This window comes from Etheostoma spectabile, chromosome 7 (assembly GCF_008692095.1).
Source record: "Etheostoma spectabile isolate EspeVRDwgs_2016 chromosome 7, UIUC_Espe_1.0, whole genome shotgun sequence".
In the NCBI taxonomy this organism is placed as follows: domain Eukaryota; kingdom Metazoa; phylum Chordata; class Actinopteri; order Perciformes; family Percidae; genus Etheostoma; species Etheostoma spectabile.
Window position 1 is genome coordinate 23,567,855 of NC_045739.1, and position 24,646 is coordinate 23,592,500.

Sequence of the window (24,646 nt, forward strand, 5' to 3'; positions counted from 1 at the left end):
TATTTTTGTAGCTCTGTCTATTAGCTACGTTAGGACATCATTGTTTCCTAATATAATGGAAGCTAAACAGATTCAACCAAAGAAAAACTTGGTCGATGAAAACTCTCCCTACTCTTGAGACAAATCGATTGGTTTACGGAGAAAATATTGCGTGTGTCCATCAAAGTGTTTTTCTCCTCAGGCCACTATAGGTTTTTAAGGATTTGCAATTGCAGTGTTGCATATTGTATTATATATTGTAACGGACGTTCATTATTATAAAAAAGTTAAGCAGTAAAGCTTCAAAACATTTTTTAGCTCATTTGATTGAATTAAATTATCTTGGGCCCAGTAAAACACTGTTTAAAGGTCCCACGGCATACAACTTGTTTTTAAATTAATATGAGTTCCCCAGCCTGCCTATGGCCCCCCAGTGGCTAGAAATGGTGATAGGTATAAACCGAGCCCTGGGTATCCGGCTCTGCCTTTGAGAAAAGGAAGGCTCAGATGGGCTGATCTGGAATGTTGGTACTTATGAGGTCATAAGGGGCAAGGTTATCTCCCCTTTCTCTGATTTGCCCGCCCAGAGAAGTTGGCCCCCCCATGAGAGAGAGACATCATGGCTTTCAAACAAGCAAAGTGGCAGTTGGTCAAGGCCACAACCCCACCCTCCACCTTGCCCCCCATCCCCCTCCTCAAAAGCTACAGACTCAGAAACAGCACATACTAGGAAAGCTCATTGTGGGACTGGCTCTAGTGGCTGTAACTCTGCACCAAGGCTGAATTTTGGGAAAGAGACTTCAGATACAGTATTAGGGACCACTAAGGTCTATATAAAAGAGACTTCAGATACAGTATTAGGGGACCACTAAGGTCTATATAAAAGAGACTTCAGATACAGTATTAGGGGACCACTAAGGTCTATATAAAAGAGACTTCAGATACAGTATTAGGGGACCACTAAGGTCTACATAAAAGAGACTTCAGATACAGCATTAGGGGACCACTAAGGTCTATATAAAAGAGACTTCAGATACAGTATTAGGGGACCACTAAGGTCTACATAAAAGAGACTTCAGATACAGTATTAGGGGACCACTAAGGTCTATATAAAAGAGACTTCAGATACAGTATTAGGGGACCACTAAGGTCTATATAAAAGAGACTTCAGATACAGTATTAGGGGACCACTAAGGTCTATATAAAAGAGACTTCAGATACAGCATTAGGGGACCACTAAGGTCTATATAAAAGAGACTTCAGATACAGTATTAGGGACCACTAAGGTCTATATAAAAGAGACTTCAGATACAGTATTAGGGGACCACTAAGGTCTATATAAAAGCAACCAAAGAGCACCATGTCATGGGACCTTTTAAATGCAGGAAGGTTAAAGGTCAGTCAGTAACAGCTGAGTCATTCAGTATTTCCACTCTGCTTGTGTTTCTACGTTCCCCCTGTTCCTGGATCATAAAATCCGTTTAATGCACCCATTGAGGATAAAAACAACTTCCGATAATTTGGACTAAATTACATCCGAGACAATAACAGCATGTCAAAGTGAGTGCAGGCAATTGCATCAGGTTGCTCATTCCTCCCTGCAGGTTTTATATGTTCATCCTTGAGCAGCAGTTGCCTGCTGACTGACTCACGTTGGAAGCTTTTATTCAGTTTTGGTGAAACCGAACTGATGATCGTTTCAGTTGACTCATGATTCTCATTTCATAACTGGTTGTGTGATGTTACTCATAGACTGAGATATGGACTCTTGTGTACACACATTCTCTCAGTTGGATCTGTTGTTAATCTATGGGTATCTGTACTGATGAATAGATGCTCAATCCTACATTGTTTTTATTCTGTTTTCTTTCTTCCTATCTCATTTGTTTGTGATTTAATGCTATTTGGCTTCTGTGACACAGGATCAATAAACCACTCTGTCTATCTGAGTTTGTGTTGCTGTTGAATTGCAATGTGTTGTGCAGATATTTTGTCTACCCTCACTGACATAAATGCCTTGGAGAAAGAGAAAAGTTTTGGAAACATCTGTTAGTATACACAAACTCCTCATTTTACAGGACTAAGAAGGAAAGTGTCCTCATTTATATGCAAACATTTGTGGCAATGTGCTCTGAAAAGGGTTCAGATTATCTTTGGTACTGGTGCATGCTGATTAGTTTACGTCTTTAAACTGGGAAAGAGGTCCAGTCCACAGGTTTCTCCCTCTCTACTACGATGGTTCAGCCAAACAAAACTGGCCAGAGATTGTGAACAAACAAATCTACAGGGATGGCGCATGGACGCATACAGGGCCAGATCGGTCCCTGGTGTGTTTACCCTGAATTACACGAGAGGCCATCTGTGTCCCAGCAGCACCATATGGGTGACCGATAACAGGCCGCTGGACTTAGGGATGGGCAATCTGCTCTGCTGGAGGACGGCTAAGACAACACGCTTAACACGGCACCACGTTAATCCCTCCACTGCGGAAGAGTTAGTGGCTGAGCCGTGCGCTTGGCAACATCTGCAGGAGTAGCAATCAGGCAGGTGTCTACACGGCTCAGTGCCACCCTCAACAGTGATGCTTGTATTGTTTTTACCTCTGTGTGTGTGTGAGAGAGACAGTGGCCATGGCTAAATGTGGTTCTGGGCACACCTAGTGTAGTGGAACTAACCCTACCACAAAGGCAGATTCAAGTACATTGCCAACTGTTCATACAGTGGGGAGAAGTATTGGATGCACGGCTGATTTTGCAGGTTTTCCTACTTACAAAGCATGTAGAGGTTTGTAATTTTAATCATAGGTAAACTGTGAGAGACTGAATATAAAAGAAAAAAATCCAGAAAAAGCACATGATTTTTAAATACTTCATTTGTATTTTATTGCATGACATATGTATTCGATTCATCAGAATAGCAGAATTTAATATTTGGTGCAGAAACCTTTGTTTGCAATTCCAGAGATCATCTGTTTCCTGTAGTTCTTGGCATACAGACCTTCTCCAGAGCCTTCAGGTTTCGGGGCTGTTGCTGGGCAATAAGGACTTTCAGTTTCCTCCAAAGATTTTCTATTGGGTTCAGGTCTGGAGACTGGCTAGGCCACTCCAGGACCTGGAGATGCTTCTTACCGAGCCACTCCTTAGTTGCCCTGGCTGTGTTTTCGGGTCGTTGTCATGCTGGAAAACCAAGCCACAACCCATCTTCAATGCTCTTACCCACGGAAGGAGGTTGTTGGCCGAGATCTCGCAATACATGGCCCCATCCGTCCTCCCCTCAATGCGGTGCAGTCGTCCTGTCCCCTTTGGAGAAAGGCATCCCCAAAGAAAGATGTTTCCACCTCCATGCTTCACGGCTGGGATGGTGTTCTTCGGGTTGTACTCATCCTTCTACTTAGTTTAGAACAAAAAGCTCTATTTTGTCTCATCAGAGCACATGACCTTCTTCCATTCCTCCTCTGGATCATCCAGAAGGTCATTGGAAAACTCCAGATGGGCTTGGACATTCGCTGGCTTGAGCAGGGGGACCTTGCATGCGCTGCAGGATTTTACTCCATGACGGCGTAGTGTGTAACTAATGGTTTTCTTTGAGACTGGGGTCCCAGCTCTCTTCAGGTCATCGACCAGGTCCGGCCGTGTAGTTCTGGGCTGATCCCTCACCTTCCTCAGGATCATTGATGCCTTACAAGGTGAGATCTTGCATGGAGCCCAAAAACGAGGGAGATTGACCGTCATCTTGAACTTCTTCTATTTTCTAATAATTGCGCCAACAGTTGTTGCCTTCACACCAAGCTGCTTGCCTATTGTCCTGTAACCCATCCCAGCCTGGTGCAGGTCTACAATTTTATCCCTGATGTCCTTCCACAACTCTCTGGTCTTAGCCATTGTGGAGAGGTTGGAGTCTGTTTGACTGAGTGTGTGGACAGGTGTCTTTTATACAGGTAACGAGTTCAAACAGGTGCAGTTAATACAGGTAATGAGTGGAGAACAGGACAGGAGGGCTTCTTAAAGAAAATCTAACAGGTCTGTGAGAGCCGGAATTTTTACTGTTTGGTAGGTGATCAAATACATATGTCATGCAATAAAATGCAAATTAATTATTTAAAAATCATACAATGTGATTTCCTGGATTTTTGTTTTAGATTCCGTCTCTCACAGGTGAAGTGTACCTATGATAAAAATAACAGACCTCTACACGCTTTATAAGTAGGAAAACCTGCAAAATCAGCAGTGTATCAAATACTTGTTCTTCCCACTGTGTGTGTGTGTGTGTGTGTACAGTACAGTCCAAAAGTTGGGTTACACCTTCTCATTCAATGCGTTTCCTTTAGTATTTACATTGTACATTCTCACTGAAGGCATCAAAACTATGAATGAAGATGAGTTTGAAGATGGGTGTGGTCCAGGCAAGGGGGCCAGGAAGTAGGGAATTTGCCATTGCCCCCTTTCTTTACACACCTGGCCTGATCTGGCATCACAGCTGGTGTGATCCCATCGCAAGATGGTTTCCTGTTCACAATCTGCCAGGTGAGGTAAGTACACAAGTGACCTGATAAGCTCTTTTACTGTCTTAATGAGCTGGCCTGCACTGTGTTCTGCCAATTAGCGGTTGTACAGTTTGATGACATTTTTACAATTTATTATTTCCTTTTAAAAGTTTTAATGTTAAGACTACCTTCACATCTGTGAAGCATAGTGAGTAGATTGTAATGAACATTTTAATATACAAAAACTAAATCAACTTTTTCCCATGTTGCTCTAAAGATCCCACACGTACTCGCAGATACAAAGTGACCAAGACTACATCCACATGTTGTGACAACTTGAAATCATCAGTTGCATCAGCTGTTCGCTCGTGCAGCGGAGCCGCCCCTTAAAACACTAATTGTTTGATTATTTTCCGGTGCGCGATAGCAAGGAGAGAGAATACTTCTGGGGATTGAGTGGATCGAGTACGGAGGGGGGAAACCAGTAGAGTACTTAAAGTCGGAGGAGCTACTGCTCAATGCGCAGCAACAGAAGTAAAGGGTCGTTTTATCCAGGCCCGGCCCTAAACAATTTGGTGCCCTAGGCAAGATTTTAGGTGGCGCCCCCTTGCATCACTGTACAGTTAACTGATGTTAAAACTAACAGATAGCGCTCGCTATTTATTGATTAGCCAACTATGTCATGCTAACGGCTGATGCTATTATCGATCATTGTTCTGCAACAGCAAAATAATATAATTATCATCATCAACTTTACTGTAACATTACCTCTGTCTTTGTCATGTTTTTCCTCCTCTACTTTTCTTTTTTTCCTCCCCTGGGCACCAGACAGTTTAGGACGCTTTGACATTATGAGATTTAGATGCAGGTAAAAGAAGTCGGGCTTGTTTTTTTAATTAAGGTGACGTTATAGTAAGGTGACCAGATTTCTCAGACAAAATCCGGGGACATTTTCAGCTCAGAAGCATATTTACCTCCAAAACAAGTAATGTTTTTATTTTTGTAAAACTTAAAACGGGGACACTAGACCTAGAGCTGTTCTCATTAGGGGCTGAGCCCCCCCCCCCCAAGGTATCATCCTAGACCCACCCCTGCTGCTAGTTCCTACTCCACTCCACTACACCTCAAGATAGAAAATCCTAATATTTCAAGATAAAAAATCCATCCTTATATTTCAAGATAAAAAGTCCTAATATTTCAAGATAAAAAGTCCTAATATTTCAAGCTAGAAAGTCCTTATATTTCAAGATAAAAAATCCATCCTTATACTTCAAGATAAAAAGTCCTAATATTTCAAGATAAAAAGTCATAATATTCAAAGATAGAAAGTCTTAATATTTCAAAATATAAAGTCCTAATAGTCCTAATATTTTAAGATAGAAAGTCCTAATATTTCAAGATAGAAAGTCTTAATATTTCAAGATAGAAAGTCCTTATAGTCCTAATATTTCAAGATAGAAAGTCTCAATATTTCATAATGTTGGAATGTTTACTGAACTACATTTACCTGACAGCTTTTGCTTTACTGCTCAAGGCTTGTTTCTGCAACAGCTCATTGAGAATCAGATACAATAAAAACTACTGAGGACATATTTTCCTTTGACATTGATGCAGTATTAAACGAGATCGCTAGTTAAGTTAATGGGATAATTGTCCAGCTTGTATTTACGTTCATAAAAGTGCTCGTTTTGCTGCTAACAGACTCAGATTAATATTCTAAGTGTCTGACAACATTATGGGAAGGATTTCTAAGGAGGTCGACCTTTCTGTTAAAGATTAAGATCCTTTTTAAAACATAAAAGTCCGCGAAATTGCGTTCGCTAAACGCACCAGACTCCATGTAAATAACCAGTGATTTTTAACATCGTAAAATACGGCTTCTAAAACCTCTCTGAGCACCGCTGGCTCTGGCGGTCTGGAGCCTGTGTTGGGTGTGCGATTATCGGCTACGTTTTTTCTTTCATTCCAATTTCGGGTCTTTCAGTCACAGTGAAAACCGGGGACATTTCCGGGGACAGATCCAGCCGGGGACAGGTAGCCAAAATAAGGGACTGTCCCCGGAAACCGGGGACGTCTGGTCACCCTACGTTACAGGTACAGCACAGGCCGGGCGCCCCCTGGTGGTTTGCGCCCTTAGCATTTGCCTATACTGCCTAAGCCACAGGCCGGCCCTGGTTTTATCCCTTAAAACGTTGTCTTAAACGCTACTGACGGCTCATTTAAACCTCTGAACAATCACTGGAAAACTCTGGATACAACTCTCAGCCGTTCACTGAGACCCCGCTAAAACCCGGACTGGATTCTGGACTGACTGACAAGACTAATTGACTGACTGATTAGACTAAAACTCTGTAAGTGTCCATTTTGCTTTTCATGAAATGTTATTTTTGGTTGTACGGTTGGACTAGGACTAACAAGATGCCTTGAGCCCAAATAATTTATGTTTCTGTTCTATTCTACAAACGAACTGAGTTATAAGAAAACCAGAGGTGGAGTTTTTTGTTGGATTTTTGTGGATCTTTCTTTTTCTCTTTTTGGTATTATTGGACATTGGGATTATTCTGTGGGACTTTATTCTGAGTGTTTTGCTTAAGTTTTTTTCTGTTTAAATATATGAACATTTGATTGGATTCTTGAATTGTGTGTGGTGTTTTGCTGGGTTTATTCTATCGTTCGTTTAGGGTGTACATTTTCTATATGTGCACACTTGTGTGGTTTTGTTCTTTACCCTACATATAAAACACAAACAATATACACTAGACTAAAACTATCTTCAACGTCAGGAGAGAGACCTGGGGCCTGTTGCACGAAACTAGGATAAGGGATTAAGCCGGGATATTCAAGTTATCCTGGATGAATTTAGCTTGGACTCGGTTGCACGAAACCAGATTGAATTAAGCCCAGCCAAGTAACCATGGAGATTTATTCTTTGCGGCTAGCCTGGTCCAGAGCAGGCTAACAGCCAGGCTAAGATTAATCCTGGAGTCTCATGAGTCAAATCAGCTGCCGTCTGATCCTAAATAAACGTGTTTAACAGTTATTCCGTTGTCTTCTGCATGTGTTCTGCTTTATTTTTATTAACATGCATTAGCTACTTGTCTCTATTGTTGTCGCGAGTTTGATTTAAACCCTACTACAGCTGTTTAGATGTTAGAAATGGTTGCACTGGCACTGGTACCCAGATGCGGAGTGGGACTTTTCCCGGTGGGACGGTACTATGTCGAGGCTGCCTGGCGTGCGGCCGGTGCCCGGTGGCCGGTGGCCGCCGCGTCCCGGTGGCTGCTGCCCGGTGGCCGGTGGCCGCCGCTACCCGGTGGCCGCTGCCCGGTGGCCGGTGGCTGCTGCCCGGTGCCTGGTGCCCGGTGCCCGGTGGCCGGTGGCCAGTGGCTATTGCCTACCAGCAGACTTGCGAGTTGTGTCAGTGTTCACTCTCTCTGTGAAAGTAGAGATGAGCAGCGCAGCGTCCGTGGTCTCAGCTTCAGGTTTCTACAGGACGCTCCGGAGATTAAGTGTGACGATATTAATGTAGCGATATTCCAGATGATATTAATGTAGCGATGTTCCAGATGATATTAATGTAGCGATGTTCCCAGATGATAATAATGGCAGACTGGTCAGAGACCAATACATTCATGATTTCATTTTCTTGTTGCTTGTCCTTCTCTAATAAAGGGTAGTTTGTGTTACTCCTTAATAAGTGGGCCTAATGTTTTTTGATATACCTTACATTGGTTTCATAACCTTCCTAATAAGTCTCACATCACCGATATAATAACGTGGTCTATATACAGCACGTATGTAGTGGAGTTATCATTCATCACACTGGGAACACCACAATGCTTCTTCATCTTTTTATTTTGGTGCGGTCACTTGTCAGAAGAATAAAAAAACATGAATATTGTTTTACATATGCTCACAGCGTGTATTGAAGTCATTTACTTTTTTTTCTAGTTGTTGTCCCTTTCTGATTGTTCTATATGAACATTAATTGTATAAATAATTAGATATAGCTTATAGAGATTTGTGCATGGTTGTAAAACATGTTCTCACGTTGTGACTAAGGGTTTGAAATTAAGCCTAAAGTCCGTAGGGTCCATTTCCCGAGGAACATTAGTTCCCTCTGCTCACTTTTGAGGCAAAGTAAATATTTTTACACCCCCACATATTCAGTCGGGTCCGCTATGTTGGGCTTTTTTTCTCCGTTTAATAAGAGCCGTATTTCCCTTTTTCCATATTCTTCCCCTCCTCGTTACTTTCCATTAGAAGATGCTGCTCATTGGGTGAAACATATGGCGCATGCGTCTTCTCATCTCTGCATCAGTAAATCTGTGATCGATAACGTGGTCTATTTGAGAAAGCCGTGAACGTGCACTTATCCTGGCTATCTACACCTGGCTTGACATAGCTCCACCTGTTCATCCTGGCTCGGCAAACGTGCAACCGATTAAGCCGCGATGAGCAGGTCACACTAAGTCAAGCTGCGCTTTTTCACTTATCCTGGATATCTTTATTCTACTTTCGTGCAACAGGCCCCTGGCTGGCAACCCTTGACCATAAAAAAAACAAACCATAAAAGGGATAAAGACAAACTGTCACAATGTGAACTTTTACATTTTACTTTTACACAAATTTGCAAGTTTCAACCCTCTGTCCAGACCACCCAACGATGACATAAGCTGCCCAGTAAGGGTTGGGGGGGGGGAGAAACCCGCCTCAAACTTTCTCTGTGATAGTTCCACTATTGTTAAATTATTGAATCACCTTAAACGGAGACCTGAACCAGACCTGTGGCTCAGTCAGTAGGGGAGTTGGTTCAAGTCCCCAGACGGGCCACAGCGTGGTGGTGGACCGGTAGCTGGAGAGGTGCCAGTTCACCTCTTGGGCACTGCCAAGGTGCTCTTGAGCAAGGCACCAAACCCCCAACTGCTCGGGACGCCTTTCCATGGGCAGCCCCCCCCCCCCCCCCACACACACTCCGACATCTCTCCATTTTCATGCATGTATGGGTACTATAACTGTACTGTAGGTGTGTGTGTAATTCAGGCCTGTGTGTAATGTGTGTAATAAAAAACCCATAGTGAAAACATTGTAATTTCCCCTTGCAGGATTAATAAAGTGTACATTATTATTATTATTATTTAAGACCTGACCTGACTGAACCCAACAGTTACTGCCATATTTCAGGCACACACTCGAATGGACAGCCCACGCTAGATTTCTGCTTGATTTCCTCCATTACTGAACATTAGCGTGCCATGGCAATGAAACAGTCAGTCAACATCAGTTTGTCTTCCTGCTCGGCATTACGCATTTACACGGAACAAATTCATTAACATTTACATTCTGTGCTTTGTGACTGATTTTGCTGCTGTAACACCGGAATTTCCCATTTTTCTTGGGATCAATAAACATCTATCTATCTACTATCTATCTATCTATCTATCTATCTAAATGAAACCCTTTTCTGCAGACGACTGATGCAGGCAGAGAGACAGACTGTTGGTATCTGTTGGGTTTTGGGGTTGCAGAACTCCAAACTTACAAACCACAACCGCCGACTGAGGGACTCTGACTGGCATCTGTGGATATATGAATAAAACTGACTTGACCTATTTCATAGCTGACAAATGTCACAAGCTGCCATTCAACGTAGCATGACCTTTGTAGAAATGTTTCCGCAGACTCTTTCCCCAGAGTTTCATCTATAAGAACTTTGTCTTCTGAGTGTAGAGAATTGAGACAGGATCCCTGCAACATCTACCAACAACATTCATCACTTTGGGGTAGAAAACTGGCCGTTGTTCAGTTTGGGAGATATGTGAAATAAGGCACACGTGTGTTTATGTCTGTTGTCATCACATGTGTTTTTTTAACCGAACTTCAGATAATTTGATTGACAAGTGTATGGAAACTTAGCTAGTGTTTAGATTTGCTTCAGCAACCACTGAAGAAAACGTGAAAATAAGAGGATAAATAATAATGATTTAATAATTACTAAATGCTACAGTGCAGCAAATTCTCTTTTTTTTGCCGGACCTTCTACCGTTGACTACCTCCTCTCTGCCACGGTTTGCGTACCTTGAACATCTGTTTGACCTTCTGTCGGGGCAGGTTGACGTTGAGCTTGTGCAGGAGCTGGAGAACCTCGCTGATGCTCAGGCTGCCGTCGCCGTTCTTATCGGCCTCGGTGAAGGTCTGCTTCAGCCACGTGATGACGCGGGAGGTTAAGGAAAGGCAGCAGGAAGATTCAGGACATTTCCTCGTTTGTCTTGTTGCAGCTTTTGGTGAAGAATCGTTGCTCTGTGCTCTGTTTTATCTCGTCTCATCCTGTTCTGCTTTGTTTTGTCGCTAATCTTCTCTGCTTCTTGTTTTAATTGTATATCTACAAAGCCTTTTGTAACATTAAAGACTCATCTTATCTTTTTATCTGCAAAATACGCATGCGACCCGTTTCTACTCCAGCCCTCAAAGAATCGGAACAGAGAACCGATGAGAACTGGAGTCCAAAGAAAGAATTGAAATTGGAGTCAGAACCATTCAAATCAAAGCAATGCCGAAAACAAGGCCTAATTAGACATATGTATAAGTATAAGTGAAGGATATTGGTCTCTGGTGCGCTGCCTCTTGGCCAGGCTGTCCTCATCGCTGATGCCTGCCATCAGATACTTAAGGCCTGTGATCCAGGTCCGTGCCTCCTCTCCGGTGCCGGAGACCAGGTCCAGGGACTCCATGTGCTCTCCGTAGTAGAGGCTGAAGCAGCAGTTGGGGTCGAAGCAGCCCTCGGCGTAGCGCTGGAAGATCTCGGACTGCTTCCCCTCGCACACCTCCCGGAGGGAGTCGATGGAGACTGTTGAGAGGAAACAGGAAGTCAGCTAGTCAGTCGGGGAATGGAACAAAATAGTTAGTACTGGACAAGTCAGTGGTACTTTGACTTTACGTGATTATTTCAATGTTATGCTGGTTTTTTTTTTACCTCTACTGAACTACATTTTGGAGGGAAATATTGAACTTTTTACTGCACTAGACTTATTGACAGTTTCATTTACTCTGCAAAACCTTCTGTTATGAAATGTGCCGTTCCAGATTCAATTACTAAACAGTATACAGTGTATTAAATCAGATGCACCAAGACCAGCCACAACAGTAAAACACTGCGTAAGCCAATAATATGACTTTCTGACAGAAGAGCCCCCGAATCAGTACTTTTAATTTTGATACTTTAAGTACATTTTTGCTTTTGACTTTCAAAGTAAAAGCCCCCTGATCCACAGTAAAAGCATTCTGCACCGGCCTTTCCATTGTTTTCCGATGAGGAGAGCTGCACAGATCAGAATTGCCTTCTAGCTCCGCGCTCCGAGGTCAAATTATTCAAACTTTGCCGTTGACCTTTGACCACAATGAAGCGGTCAAAGATCAGCGGCAGTGCTTTGCCTCTCTGCGCTGCGCCCTACCACATCATGTGTAGGTGGTTTTAGTTACAATAGGAGATGTTGCTACCTCTGCATTACTGCAACACTACTTCCACCGGTGGTTTAAGTAGACCTCCAGGTTTCAAGCCTTGTGGACTTTCAAAAGCAGATAGCACACAGCACATATCCTGCTGTGGTCTTTAGCATTTTACTGGTTTTCGAGAATTTCCAGGCTCTGGCAAAGATAGTGAGTTGTTGTGAGCATGGGGACAATTTAGTGTTAATTCTTTCATTCTATTTCAAGCTTTATGATACTGAGGATTAAAAATAGTCACCTCAACGAGCATTGCCCAGAGAGCTTTGTTGATTAAGATGCAACATTTATGAGATGGTAATGACATCTTTTCAGGAATAGTGCACCGCTTTGAGTCCTTCATTAGTCCCCCCCCCCCCCAGCACACGGATCAGTACGTCTGTTTCTTGCTGTTTTTGGAAATTTTACAGACTAGGTTCATTTCCCCAAAAAACTATCCATATATGCCCAGAGGAGCTAACCATAATACCAATCTACATCTGTCTTTCTAACATTATTGACATACAAACTCATTCATAATGCAGTGACAGGGTGCCCCCCCACCACACACACACACACACCACACACACACGTGAAGATCTAGTGGTTTTGTGACAGTTGTATATTGGATGTCAAAGATGCCATCAACATGTCACTCGACATGCTGCTGCTGTGCTGTGTGAGAGCTCCCATGTGGCCGTCAGTGTTCTCCACAAACCAGATACATGTACACACGCTTCTCCTGACTGCAGCACCTTTATACATAATGCAAGAGTATACACCCGGTATCTGGTAGATAGGGATAACAACAACAACCACTACTACTACTACTGTCTAAATATTTGATGAGCTGCTGGCGGCAGTACTTGAGGACGATGTCTGTTGGTCAGTCTTCAGAGACCTTGAGTTAAGTACATTTACACAAATACAGAGGACATGGCCTCAGTGTTCTCTAAGGGATGCTACAGCTCTTCTTCTGCATTGAGTATTTAAAGTTCATTTTGCTAATATTCCATGCAACATTTTGAATGCAGGACTTTTACTTGTAAGAGGTTTTATTTTATAGGTATCACAAGGATCTCTGTGAACCATCACCTTGTTGTGTTCAGGGAAGCAGTCCGACTTTAGGAGTCTTTCCGAGATTTGTTATCCCAGAAGACTCCGGAGGCAGTTGCAAAGGTACCAAATATCCCGAAGGGCTGCAGCCTCTGCCCTGAAAGAGGCAAAGCAGCGGGTGTGGGAGACGTTCGGAGAAGACATGGAGAAGGACTTTCGGACGACACCAAGGTGTTTCTGGAAAACCTTTCGCCACCTCAAGAGGGGGACGTGGGGGAACCATCCAACAGTAAGGATGGGACGCTGGTGACCTCAACTGAGGAGGTAATAGGGCGGTGGAAGGAGCACTTTGAGGAACTCCTAAATCCTAAATCCAGCTGAGTAATGAGTTCTGAGTTTTAGTTGGTTTAATGTGCATACCTATTGTAGAGTTTGTGTCTTGATATTAAGGTATTTTAGAAGGCCCTGCGGACGGGCATTGTAAATTAGCTTGGGCTATAAATGCTGGGGTGTGTGGCATTGGTGTAGGTTTATACGTGTCCCTACACAAATAAACAATACAATAAAATAACCAACAAAATGAATAATAAAATGAACAACAAACTATCACTGTAAGTGCATTTTTGCTTGGCTGGTTGGTATTACTGTATGTTGGCTGGTTCTAGGATGTGTTTCGAGTTGCAATTTAAAATGGGGGAATTAATCTATTTCTAAGTATACCAAGTATATATTGAATTCCAGATGGGGAGCAGAGCGGCTGAATGCTCTGCTCCCCATGGTGGTGAGATGGGAATAGGGGACAGACAATGCCATGTGGCGCGTCCGCTATATTTTTTTGGGCCAGAAAGGACAAATGTGATGCCAGACACAAAGGGCTCCCGCTCAGTGTAGGAGCAGACCAGAAGCCTGCAGTGCTTTCTGTCAGTCTGTCCCAGTGGGCGCTCTGTGATAAGCCTCTAAAAGGTCAGAGAACATCTAACACCGTGCCAGGGAATATGCTGCAAAATAAGGCTGCAGTGTATTCCTCTCCGGTGACTGAGCCCTGTCATGGTATCAAATGACAAACACAGGGCGAGGTTGTCAGTTGGGATGTGACTAAAAGCTGGGAACGTGCATTTGTATAGCGAAACGAAAGCCTGACTCTGTCAATGTCGACCAAATGTCTACAAGTGGAGAGCCTAGATAAGAAAACGTGTCATTACAGCTGGAGTTTCAGATTATCAGACGTGTGTGGAGGGTGGATTAAGAGAAATAAAGTCCTGCTGTGTGAGGACTGCCCCCGCTACGGTGTGTGAAAGTAGCTTACGTTACCTTTACACAAAACTGACAGCGCTTCTCAAACGTTATGAGCAGAAGAAAGATTGGATTGTAGCGTTTGTGTTCACGTTTTACTCATTCAACCGTAAAAAGGTTTCAGATCCAGGATAAATTCCGGGATTTAGTTTCCAATGTCTGTAAAGAAAGCCCCAAACCCTCTGTCATTTCCATTTAGTGGCAAGTGTGTGTAAGACACTGTTTGGGCAGATTAAAGCTGATGAATAATTAAGTCCACTTAAGAAGCTTATTAAATCCAGGGCTACAGAGGAGGGAGAGCAACAGGAAACTGAGCCCCCCCATGTCCCCATGAAACGCCCAGCCATTCTGGGAGCTGCTGCTAAGAAGTCCCTTTGCCTTCTTTAATTCTAAAACACTGCAGGGAACTGTTTTGTTTGCTTGTTGCAGATAGTATGCAGGGGAAATGCAACAAAAACACATTCAGCGCCCGAGGGACTGTTTAGGAGCAAGAATTAAATGAGCCAACTGCTAACCAGCTTCATGACAACACTTACGGTGGTGCAGGCTCCAGGTGATGCGAGACGTCTTTACCTTGTTTTATATTTGTGAATAAATGATGGAAATATTCCCCTGTGACAAGCTGAAAATGTAGTACGAGTGCAGAAGAGTCATACAATCGGCAAACTGACAGCAACGTTAGCATAAAATGTCTACGTTTTGCTAACAAAACCCCTGAGTGGTGCAAACTGAGGGTGGGGGTGTGTTTGAAACCGCTCCCTATCACAGAAACAGAACAGCCATTTTGTAGTGGCGTTCGAATTCGCCGCGGTTAATTTCATACACAAATAGTCCACTATAAAATACCCGCAATGCACAGCTAATTTGAGTGTACATACAATGTGCCCAACATTTTACTCCCGTATCCCACAATGCAACACGGCCGTGTTTTCCAGGAGGAGAAGAAGAAGCAGAAGTCACCGCGAAAACTGAAAAGGCCTAAAATGCCCACAAAATTAAAAAAAATATATCTATAAATTGCAGGAAGGTCCGTCTGTGTCTGTCTGAGATTTTGATACAGCGAGAGGGAAGACTGATGATTTCAACAAGCTTTTCATTTATTTGGCAAAAAAAGGAGAATGCGTATTACCATCTATGGGAGCAGGTGCCTTTTTAGCACATGAAGATTGAAATATGACAGAATATCAATTGAAATAACTTGCATTTATCAAACTGCCAACTTCAGTGTAGCTCTTACAAAAATGCTATCCTTTAAAAGAAAAAGAGAGGAACTCCAAAAGCTCCGTCTTTTGATTAAGTCAGAATACGTTAAACGTAAAATTGATTGATGTATACATAGACTGTATAAAATAGGTTTTAATGCTCTCCCTTCTCTTCATTGAAGCCTGTGGTGATGCACAATGTGCTATTGGTTCCAAAAAAAAAAAAAAAAATTATGTTTGGTACTGCCAATTTGTTTTGTCATGGTCAAAAGAATTCAAGCAAAAAAAATTGGATTCGTATTTTTTGCAGAATCGCACAAGCCTACTAGTAACATTACCAAAAACGCTCAGGATGCTGAATGTGTTGGTATAATATGAAAATGATTTGAGACAAAAATAATAATTTATTGAATAAATCAAACATGAACTATGTCCGTCAGTGGCTTGTTAATATTTACTGTACAATGTTAGTTCATTTCCCATCCTGCCCGGGACACATTCATACAGTTTGACAGTTTGATAAAGGACTTATTGGACTTTAACTTATCATTGCACTTACAATAACAATCGCTTTCTTCAATTTAGGTCATTCTGTACATCTCATCTCCAGTTTTTCCTGCGTCCACCGTGCACGTTCACAAACCGTGTCACCCCTACCTGAGACCCGCAAAAATGTGCAAAGTTGCACTACTTTGGACAGTCTTAGACTTTGATCAAACACACAACGTTTCCCAGATTTAAGCACATTTTGGTATCCCACACACACAAAGCACAACCGGCTGCTTTGAACTACAGGAGTGAGACACACTTGACTGTAAAAGGGGGGAAAAAAGACACTCACTCTTGGCCTTTTCATTCTTGCGCGACGGCCTCCAGCGGATGCAGGACTTGTGCTCGTCCAGATAGAAGAACCGCACCAGTCCCTTGGAGCCGCCGCGGAGCTTCACCATCTGGGTCCCCATCTGCATGGAAGTCATGCATTTCTCCACTGGAGACAGAAAGACAAGGGAAAGGTTGGAAAGTTGTCAAAAGGAGAAACCGCTGGAGTGTGCACTGCAACTGAGAATACGTGTGTGTTACAGACAGCTTTCATTCAAGAGATTGTGTGTGTGTGTGTGTGGTGTGTGTTGTGTGTGTGTGTGTGTGTGTGTGTGTCTTTCCACAAAATTCCATCTGGGCTCTCACGCTAAAACACACTTATTTACTCATACACTCACATGACCACAAAGCAAAGCAAATGCATTGGATGAGGCCGTCACTGCTGACAGGGCTTTGCTTGTCTCGTGGGAGGAAGAGGAAGAAGAGAAGATAGATGACAGCCGAGAGGCAATTTCTCCTCGAAAAGCCCCGTAATAAGCTCTCTACTTCACACTGTAGACTATGCCAGAAAACACAAAATCAATAAAACCTCTTTAGATGCGAGGGAGTTCTACAGTAGCCCCACTTAACTGAAATCACTGTACACCTTCGAGGAATTACCCAACACTGTAACACGTCATAACTATTACTAATAAATGGTAAATGGATAGTTAATTAAACTTAAGTTCATACTTATTTCACTGTTAAAAAAAAAAAGACAATTAATGTCTACTAAGTATTAATAATGCTATAATTCAGGGGTCTTCAACAGGGGGTCCGCGACCCCTAGGGGGTCCGCGGAGGTACTGCATGGGGGTCGCGAAAGTTTTGGTTGATTAGACTTTTTTTTATATTCCCCCCCCCCCCCTGCAATTTTTTCCACTAATTGAAATGTCTTTAAATCCACATTAACATGAACTCAACACACTGTAGTGAACAGATAAATGGAGGCAGAAGATGTCTTTCAGTCATCAATGCACACATGGCACTATAGGACCAGTTTGATATAACACAATGTTATACAATATATATAATTAGGGGGTCCCCGCTCCATCTCGCCATCAGTTTGGGGGTCCTTGGCCTGGAAAACGTTGAAGACCCCTGCTATAATTGGTTATTTTAACAAAGTATTGTTGCAATGCTGTAATGACAGTGGGGGCTGACTGTGGATGTTGTCAGCTCTCAACCCGACCTACTGCCATTCGATTAGTCGTCTATCTGCACGGTTACCGTTACTGATGAATGTATGGGTTAGCCCAGAGTTGTTACCCGTGGTCAAAACAATCATACTAAAATTAACTGAGCGTGTTGAATGGTGTCAAAATGTTATGTTACCACTTGTGCCAAATTACGATATTCAAAATCCAAGACAATATCTAATCTCATGTCACGATGTTAATATAATATCAATATATTGCCCAGCTCTAGGTTTAATCCAGCTACTAGCTAACGGTAACATAGCGTCCCATGCAGCGATGCTTCTAAAAAAAATTAAAGAGTCAGGCACCGAAATTTTCGTTTTTATTCGATCTCATTACTACCGTTTACGTCCAAACCGTTGCCCCATTGGCGCCGTGTTTCGGTACCCAACCCTACTTATGGTTAATAAATACTTTGTAAAGCATCGTTTACAGTTAGTAAACATTATAAATCGTTTGTTACAGTACATAGTAACAGTAAAATTACAATTAACTAAAGTCAAATTAACTATAAATTTACACTTGAATAAGTATTGTTATTGTGAAGTGTTACCCAACCAACAACACCTTCTATAGAGAATAATGGACATGCCTAAATAGAGAATGGTGAAAATGGTGCCAGTGAAAATGCAGCCAAGCCTCGTTTTGTCCTTGCCATTATTTCGGGGGGAGAATTGGACAGTTCCTCCACAGGAAGCTAATGATGTGGACAGCCACATGCCCCTGGGCCGCGGATACACTCTATGAGGCCATAATATCAATTATCAAGTGTCTGTCCCATCCTATCAAACTATTTCCCCGTAACGTGCAGGGAATTAGGCCAACTCAGCACGCACACGTTTTTAAACAAGGTTAACAAAGCACCAACACACATGGAGTGGAACATGTCTGCTGCTTTACACCACTCACACTCAATGGGAAGTTTCAAATAAAAGCTGGTATTAAAATAACATTAAGGCCAGAGTATGACGACAACTACACTCTACTACTACTACTACTACTATTAAACGTTTGTGTTGAGTCGACATCTACACATAATCACAGAAAAATGGCTATTTGTGGTTAACCCAGCACAATTTGCAAAAAAAAAGACACATTTGCTCCTTAACGTCGAAAGAAGCCAGTTAAGGTGGCTTGGGCATCTCTAGGGAGGTGTTTCAGGACCAGGTGGATGGATTATATCTCAGACCTGGTCTGGGAACGCCTCGGGATCCCCCAGGAGGACTGTCGTGTTTTTGATGTGCCCTGATTTCTTTGAGTTACTAAAATAAGATCCCATGTAGGTCAAAACTCCAGCAATACCAGCAGTATAAAGAACAACTTTATTGCCAGACCCTTTGGCTTTGTTCTACAAGTTCTCTGACCTCTTCAGACTTTTATTCTTTCTCCATGCACCTAGGAAGCAGGTGAAGTTGTGCCAGGAATCCCTAATCTAAATCAAGAGTCCAATGTATCGATTCCAAAGGAATTCATGTTTTTGATGAGGCGGATTATCGACAAAGACAGTTCACAGAAAACACCAACAAAGGAACATGTCACTTTCAAATGTCGAGCGACAATATTGAGTTTAAACCTGGATCTCATTTTCACCAATGTGACCTGAATGCAACACCCCCAATAACTCGTTGTGTGAGTAAGTAAACCAGCAGTGATGGACTGCTCTTATTGCGCATTGATTTGGCCCGGCTGTGGGAAAGCCCATCCCCAGGGGATCGTTAATGTAGATCACTTCTGTTCTCCTAACCTCTGCTATCGAAATCCCATCCTATCATATCAGCAAAGTGCACAACTCAACCACACCACCGCCGGGTCAATGGTAGGCTAACACTGTATTTGGCAACACACCACTGCTTTCTTGCAGTGTGCTCTGTGTCATCATTTTGGCTAAAATAGGCTCATCTTAGCAAAGAAACATGGTGTAAAAAGTGTCATGTTCAACGACTACAAAAAGTAAAAGTAAAGGCAAGGGAAATTTCAAAGGCAATACAAAGTGCTTGACATTGTGCGTTGAAAACAAAAAGGGAACACAGCCTACAGCTTCTTAAAAGCATGTAAACTGATCAATTAACACATTTAAAAAAGGTAAAGATGCAAGTACATAACAGATAATGATTGTTGAAGGTTCAGTCAAAGGCAGTAAAAGGTGAATTTAAAAGGTTGTCAAAGTTGGGGCGAGTCTTGCGTACTATATCTACTCATGATTGGTCCATCTTTGCTGAGTGTGTAAATAAAATCGTCTTCTCCGTAGTTGTAACTCTGGGAATAGTTAGCAGACCGCTAAAGAGGGTTCATTAGACAGTCCAAGATGGATATTGGCCCTAAACCGTTGAGAGATTGAAAGAAACGCAGCAGCACTTTAAACTCTACTTGATGACACACTGGAGGCCAGTGCGGATTGTGGCTGTTAACGTTTAGCTCCAAGTCTGTGATTGAGCCAGGATTTCTGACTGGCTTTTAGAGTATGTGCCTTCAGAAGAGCTCGTCTGAGTGACAAATGGCTTCAGAAACCCCCACATGTTCCTGATGTAGCATTGGGGGCAAAATTTATGGGACTGTAGTGGCTTGGCAGCACAACACGGTCAACATGGGTGTCATCTGCATAGTTATGATAGGTGATTTAATTATTTGTATGCTCTGGGTCTAATGGACAGGTGCCAGGGCTAAGGGTTTTAAAGTACCTTAATAGCCTCCATTAGCAGTGTGTCACAGCCACTACTGCAGCTCCGACTGCAGACAGTGTTGGTGAATGGTCAAATTAAAATAACTCACTTACTGTCTTTTTGGAATACCTGCATGCACCTGTCTCTTTCACCTCACAGTGCCTTTGCTTTACGTCTCTCCCTGCCTCCTCTGCAATTTTCCTACAGTGCCCTAAAAAGACTTGAAATCCTTACAGTTTGTATTATCATTTTTATTTGATTCGGACAATGCACATTAATTAACATTTTTGTTAATGCGTCAGTGTTTAACAGTGCCAGTCGGGTAATTTTTAATTGTAGACCCAGTTCACTTTATTTTACAGCAAGTGCTGTGGGTATGTTGAACTCAAGTATTAAAATTAAGGGTTAGCAGAGTAGAAGATGTTTAGATTCATCGTGTGGGAGTGCTAGATTTCCAAGTTGCAGAGACAGCAGACCCAAAAAGTGCCAAACTGGGCTGTACTGAACTGGGTGCCGACAATATTCAACTAAAATTGGGTAAGATCTGTTTTCTGGAAACAAAAACAAAGAAACAGTTATTGCACAAACACATGCTAAACCATGTGCAACATAATGCTCCTTCATGTGTGCATTACTACATTTAAATAATGGTTATATTCCTCAAAACAAGGCATCAAAAACAAAATTACTGTTTGAGTGTGGATACCCAGTCCTGCACGTAACTGACACTGATTAGCCTAGATACAACGTCCCGCGAATAATATTGCATTGCCAATTCCAAAACATCATAACTGAATTAAATATGGTTTGTAAAATCATCACACCTGTTATAACCAATGCTATTTAAGATTGGTTTCAATGTGGCTAAAGGGACATCATCCATAACCAATTAAACCTCAATGATTTTACAGCTTGGACTCTTGGACGCAACATAAATGCAGCAAGAGGACCAGCTATTTTTATTGATTTTAAGTGTAAGAGTTATTTCTGTAGCTGCTGGCTGATTGCAGCGCCTGATGCCCAGCAGCAGAGTTATGGATCAGCACTTCTTGGCCCAGACAGAAGGCAGTTATCCATGAAATGAGCTGCTGTCAAGTTTGGTTGGAATGAGAGCATCCAGACTCTGCAGGCTCTCCGGTCAGGATGGCACACTGCTGGAAACGTATGTCATCTTCTCCTCCTGTCAAACATAAGCTGCACAACCACATCACAGTCTCCTGGCCAATATTTACATCTGCTGCCACTGCTGTCTGTGTCCAGAGTTCAACACGGAGCCAGAGAGCTCCACTGTCGACCCACTATCTCCACGGTCAGGATATCTGATTCTTTGACTAAGTGGAGATCAGTTTGGAACAAAGCAGCATGGCCCTTTTTTCCACGTTGCGAGATGAGTTAAACTGCAACCAAAGAGCCGTGTTTCAACATGGAACACACTCCTGTTTTGCGGTCGCATTGCACACGATTTCCTCACGGATGACGAGGCGGGGAACGAGGCCACGTTGTGCTCAAACTCCCCAGCCAGTCGACTAAAAGGAGAACGTGTGTGCACTTGCGATGTAGAAGGCTGTGTGTGGGGAAAACCCCTTGGGAGGGCAACTAAATTTTTGAAATACCTACTGCACTTTACCAAGGGAGGGCTAACACAGGAGCAGCATGGTCCACGGGTTTAACCCATGAAGGAAGTAAAGCTTGTAGGCTCTAGGTGGACGAATTGTTCTTTAGAAGTCGAACACTGTAGCCCACTTTTACAGTGCAGGTTAATCAACTAACCAATACAACTGGGTAGCACATTTTTGTATTCCCAACTTGTGTATGTATGTATAATCAAATATTTGTTCTTGCATTTTATCCTAGTATTATTTAATGTATACACAATATGTATTGTATCCTGGTATTTCATTTATATTTATATTCTGTGCTATGTGACTGTTTTTGCTACTGAAACGCTATAATTCCCCATTTTATTGGGATCAATATCTATCTATCTATCTATCTATCTATCTATCTATCTATCCATGATACTCTAACTGCAAAAAAATAATATTTCAAATATGAAATGTCAACGCAAGCCATGAAATAATAATCTCTACACTCAAACAAAAACCAAAGACCAGCACCCATTTAGCAGTAGGCTAAGTACTGGAAACAATGCATGTCAAAACCCATTGGAAAGGTTAGTCATAGCCTGTGGAAGGCTGATGAAGCCTGGATAATGAAGGCCGGGGTAATCAATTAACCAACAGTCCAGTGGTTTGGGACAAACAGTTGGTGCTTAGGCCTCAGGAAGGAGGTACGCTCCACTTGGGGTGCCCCCCCCAGAAGAGTCGAATATTCGAATCTTCAGGCAACGACGCGTCGATTTTGTGTGTGTGTGTTTTGTTTGGTTAGACAGAGTCAGGTAAAATCATTCCACTACATCAAGTCGCCCCGTCCGCTCGGTGTAAATGTCAGCGAGTAAAGGCAGCTGCAGAACCAGACCCGGGGTCAGTGTCAGAACCAGACCCGGGGTCAGTGTCAGAGAGACGGAGGAAGCTGCCCCGCGGAAGAAAAGGCTTTGTCTGGTCAGGGTCCGAGATAACGATATGTGCTGATTTGAGATCTTCTAAAGCAATTTGTAAGCTACTTTATTGGGTTGCACCACAGAACATCAACAGTGTTGATGGTCCCCTAATACTGTATCTGAAGTCTCTTTTAAATAGACCGTAGTGGTCCCCTAATACTGTATCTGAGTCTCTTTTTTATAGACCTTAGTGGTCCCTAATACTGTATCTGAAGTCTCTTTTAAATAGACCGTAGTGGTCCCCTAATACTGTATCTGAAGTCTCTTTTATATAGACCTTAGTGGTCCCTAATACTGTATCTGAAGTCTCTTTTATATAGACCTTAGTGGTCCCTAATACTGTATCTGAAGTCTCTTTTATAGACCTAGTGGTCCTAATACTGTATCTGAAGTCTCTTTATATAGACCTAGTGGTCCCCTAATACTGTATCTGAAGTCTCTTTTATATAGACCTTAGTGGTCCCTAATACTGATCTGAAGTGTCTTTAAATAGACCTAGTGGTCTCTAATACTGTATCTGAAGTCTCTTTTATATAGACCTTAGTGGTCCTAATACTGTATCTGAAGTCTCTTTATATAGACCTTAGTGGTCCCTAATACTGTATCTGAAGTCTCTTTTATATAGACCTTAGTGGTCCCCTAATACTGTATCTGAAGTCTCTTTTATATAGACCTTAGTGGTCCCCTAATACTGTATCTGAAGTTCTTTTAATAGACCTTAGTGGTCCCTAATACTGTATCTGAAGTTCTTTTAAATAGACCTTAGTGGTCCTCTAATACTGTATCTGAAGTCTCTTTATATAGACCTTAGTGGTCCCTAATACTGTATCTGAAGTCTCTTTATATAGACCTTAGTGGTCCCTAATACTGTATCTGAAGTCTCTTTTATATAGACCTTAGTGGTCCCTAATACTGTATCTGAAGTCTCTTTTATGTAGACCTTAGTGGTCCCTAATACTGTATCTGAAGTCTATTTCCCAAAATTCAGCCTTGGTGTAGAGTTACAGCCACTAGAGCCAGTCCCACAATGAGCTTTCCATAGTATGTGCTGTTTCTGAGTCTGTGACTTTTTTCTTTTTTTTTTGAGAAGGAGGGGGGGGGCAAGGTGGAGGCTGGGGGTGTGGCCTTGACCAACTGCCACTTTGCTCGTTTGAAAGCCATGATGTCTCTCTCTCATGGGGGGGCCAAATTCTCTGGGCGGGCAAAGCCAAGAAAGTCATAAGGTTTTGGTTGTTTTGTATGTGTAAGCACGTTGTGAGCAAAGATTCTTCAAAGAAAAATCCTTGTATATGTGCTCATACCTGGCAAATAAAGCTGATTCTGATTCTGATTAGGAGCCAGATTCCAGATCGGCCCATCTGAGCTTTCATTTTCTCAAAAGGCAGAGCAGGATACCCAGGGCTCGGTTTACAACTATCACCATTGTCATGTTTCATGACAAACACACAGCAGACGATGTTGCATGTCTGCAATAGTAACCCAGGTACCTTTCACATCTTTTGGCTAATACACCAAATGGCGTGGTGGTCAATGAAGAGATGTTATTAGTTGCAGGCTGCTTGTTCCCCTTTTTGGCATCCTAGGACACACTCGCAGCTCGGTCGTGTCTGAGAGGGCTTCAACTACTGGAGATGGCTGAAAGAAGGAGGATAAACGGCTCGCAACGCACTGTGGTGTCTATCATCGGCTGAGAAGCGGCTGCTTCTCTCTCTGAGAAGTGAGTACGCCTGTTCTGTTTTTTACTGTGAACATTTCACAGCTCCATGAATCCATGAACAACACATTTAGTATTTGTGTCCTTGTCCTTGTTTTAATGTGTGCATATGTATATGTGTGTGTGTGTGTGTGTGTGTGTGTGTGTGTGTGTGTGTGTG

At 42.5% G+C, this 24,646-nt stretch overlaps 1 protein-coding gene and 1 long non-coding RNA gene across 15 annotated transcripts in view; one reads left to right on the forward strand and one right to left on the reverse strand.

Annotated features, from left to right (window-relative positions):
* The window catches only part of plch2a (phospholipase C, eta 2a), a 215,287-nt gene that overhangs the window by 48,441 nt on the left and 142,200 nt on the right, over positions 1 to 24,646 (reverse strand). For all 14 annotated transcript variants that reach the window (XM_032519816.1, XM_032519814.1, XM_032519815.1 and 11 more), the window contains 3 exons: positions 16,337 to 16,483; positions 11,066 to 11,309; positions 10,541 to 10,670 (listed from right to left, as the gene is read on the reverse strand). In XM_032519816.1, coding sequence (XP_032375707.1) covers positions 10,541 to 10,670; positions 11,066 to 11,309; positions 16,337 to 16,483 — 521 coding nt within the window. The remainder of the gene's footprint in view (positions 1 to 10,540; positions 10,671 to 11,065; positions 11,310 to 16,336; positions 16,484 to 24,646) is intronic.
* LOC116691951 (uncharacterized) lies at positions 263 to 17,946 on the forward strand. Its single transcript, XR_004332589.1, has 3 exons — positions 263 to 273; positions 8,539 to 8,544; positions 17,853 to 17,946. It is a non-coding gene; the product is annotated as an uncharacterized LOC116691951 (long non-coding RNA).